The sequence below is a fragment of the Citrus clementina genome, unplaced genomic scaffold, assembly GCF_000493195.1.
Source record: "Citrus clementina cultivar Clemenules unplaced genomic scaffold, Citrus_clementina_v1.0 scaffold_6, whole genome shotgun sequence".
Taxonomy (NCBI): Eukaryota; Viridiplantae; Streptophyta; class Magnoliopsida; order Sapindales; family Rutaceae; genus Citrus; species Citrus x clementina.
The window spans coordinates 1507113-1509075 of NW_006262139.1; the positions used below are offsets into that span (position 1 = coordinate 1507113).

Sequence of the window (1963 nt, forward strand, 5' to 3'; positions counted from 1 at the left end):
ATTTTATACAAGTCCTTGTTCAAAACGGATATGGATGTACTCCAGGTTTGAATTTTCTTTTCTTTATGAAGTCATGGCTAGAGACTCAAATGATACGCAACCATCTAAAATAAGCACGACGTGTACAAGTCTGTCACGTATCCCTGACCTTCAAAGGTTAATGGGATAAAAGAAAGTTTTCTTTGTGTCCTTTTTTTTTAAGGTAATATTTTCAGTCCCCATTTCTCTTAAAATTCGATTTTGAATGAGTAAAGATTTAAAAGAAAAAAAAGAAGCTTAAAAATTACTTTGTCAAGCCCTAACGGCAGGGTAAAGCAAATTGTTTATTGAATAATGTACGAATTAGAACACCTCGTTTTTCAAGAGCACAAGTAAAATGCTTATTGTCTGTTGCATGATAAGTTCCTTTCTGCTTCGTTTTTGCTTTAATATTATGAAAGCTCCATTTTACCAAACACATTAAATAATTGAGATAGTTATAGCCCAGCTCAATCAGTTTTGTTCTTTCTACAAAATAACAAAAAAGAATATTTAGTAATTACTCAGCAGTCACAATAATTCAGAACAAATTTGGTTTTGTGGGGACTTGTAATGATTCACAAGGCAATTTACACACTCAATAATACTCCACTTTACATCAACATATTGAATTAAAATTCATTAAAAAGGACAAATGAAAGAAAAGAAAACGATAAAGATTAACAGAAAAGAAAACGATAAAGATTAACAAACGAAACAAGTGCTCTCTCCCACACACACACGCACACCCCAGTTGATTAAGAATCAGAACCCATCTGGCTACATCAAATCAGAGCTGCCCATCTAACGGTTGTAAATAAAAGATCTCATAACACATGATGCCCTTGGGATCTCTCAATCTGTCAAAACAAGTCAAAAGAAAAATTACAGAGCTTGCAAGAAGGATGATATTGATTCCTAAGTCTTTATCAAATTCTCCAATTGCTTTTGTAATCAACTGTATCCACAATGGAGACAAAATTTAAATTAGAATATAATTAACCAATAAAAAGATCACACAAATTAATGCGGGTCCCGATGGGCTGGGAGGACACAAAAAGACATACTTTCAATCCAAATCCTTGTTGATTTGGATACCCATTATCTATTAACTAAATATCTTATATCAAGATATTTTTTTTCGCCTTCAGAAAAAAAAAATCTTATGTAAAATAGAAAAAGATTTTCATATTTACCGGTAGCACTCCTCCTAAATTATTTGTTGAGGTTAAATTTGGGTCACGTTTTTTAGACAATAAATTTCAGATTATAGATATCAATAAATTTATAAAAAAAAATCAATTTTTTTTTTCTAAATTGCTTTTGAGTGATGACCCGAATTCAGTAAATATATATCATCAGAAGTTCAGTAAAATCGTAAATAAATTAACAATTTTTTTGGTTATAAATTAAAAAAAAGTTCATAAAAAGATTTCCAAAAGCTTTGAGCAAAATTAAAGAGTACAGGCACTTACAGATGAAGAAGAGAGATCACTTCTTGGTGATGGCATAAACAGCATAAATAATTCCAGGGATATACCCCAGAATTGTCAAGAGCAAACAGATCCAAAACTCAGCCTGCATGATCATTTCACTTTACCCATTAAAATCAAAATTACATGAAGGGTTACTAAAACTTAATTAGAAAAAAAATCTAACAAATTTTGATTGTCAAAATATTTTAATAAAATAAAACTTTTAAGTAGCTACGAACCTTGCAACCAAATTTGAGAAAGACACCAAGAGGAGGCAAGATAACAGCCAAGAGAATATCTACGCATGTTGCTGTGCTTCCATCTGCCATCTTTGATTGATTCTTAAAAAGTGTAAAATGGAATAAAATAAAATTTAGAGTCAAAAAACAAGAACTTTGATTAAAGAAGTGCTTAGGGTTTTGAGTAACTGCTTTTGTTATTTGAACTTGGTATTTTTGTTTATAGAACTG

The 1963-nt window shown here is 30.8% G+C and overlaps 1 protein-coding gene across 2 annotated transcripts; it reads right to left on the reverse strand.

Moving 5' to 3' along the window:
* Positions 1–549: 549 nt before the first annotated feature.
* Positions 550–1963, reverse strand: LOC18039056 (hydrophobic protein RCI2B). 2 transcript variants are annotated; one of them, XM_006428282.2, is made up of 3 exons: positions 1733–1963; positions 1494–1596; positions 550–878 (listed from the first exon to the last, which is right to left on the reverse strand). In XM_006428282.2, the coding sequence occupies exons 1-2, from the start codon at positions 1820–1822 to the stop codon at positions 1510–1512; spliced, it is 177 nt and encodes a 58-aa protein (XP_006428345.2). In that variant the 5' UTR covers positions 1823–1963; the 3' UTR covers positions 550–878; positions 1494–1509. The 2 variants fall into 2 exon arrangements, with proteins under 2 accessions (XP_006428345.2, XP_024038562.1); XM_024182794.1 differs by lacking the exon at positions 550–878 and adding an exon at positions 885–976.

Bases quoted from the DNA above. Each gene is read 5' to 3' on its own strand.
- LOC18039056 (XM_006428282.2), bottom strand. From the start codon at position 1,822: ATGGCAGATGGAAGCACAGCAACATGCGTAGATATTCTCTTGGCTGTT. The intron at 1,597-1,732 runs GTTCGTAGCTAC...ATGATCATGCAG, and splicing joins TTCTCAAATTTGGTTGCAAG to GCTGAGTTTTGGATCTGTTT.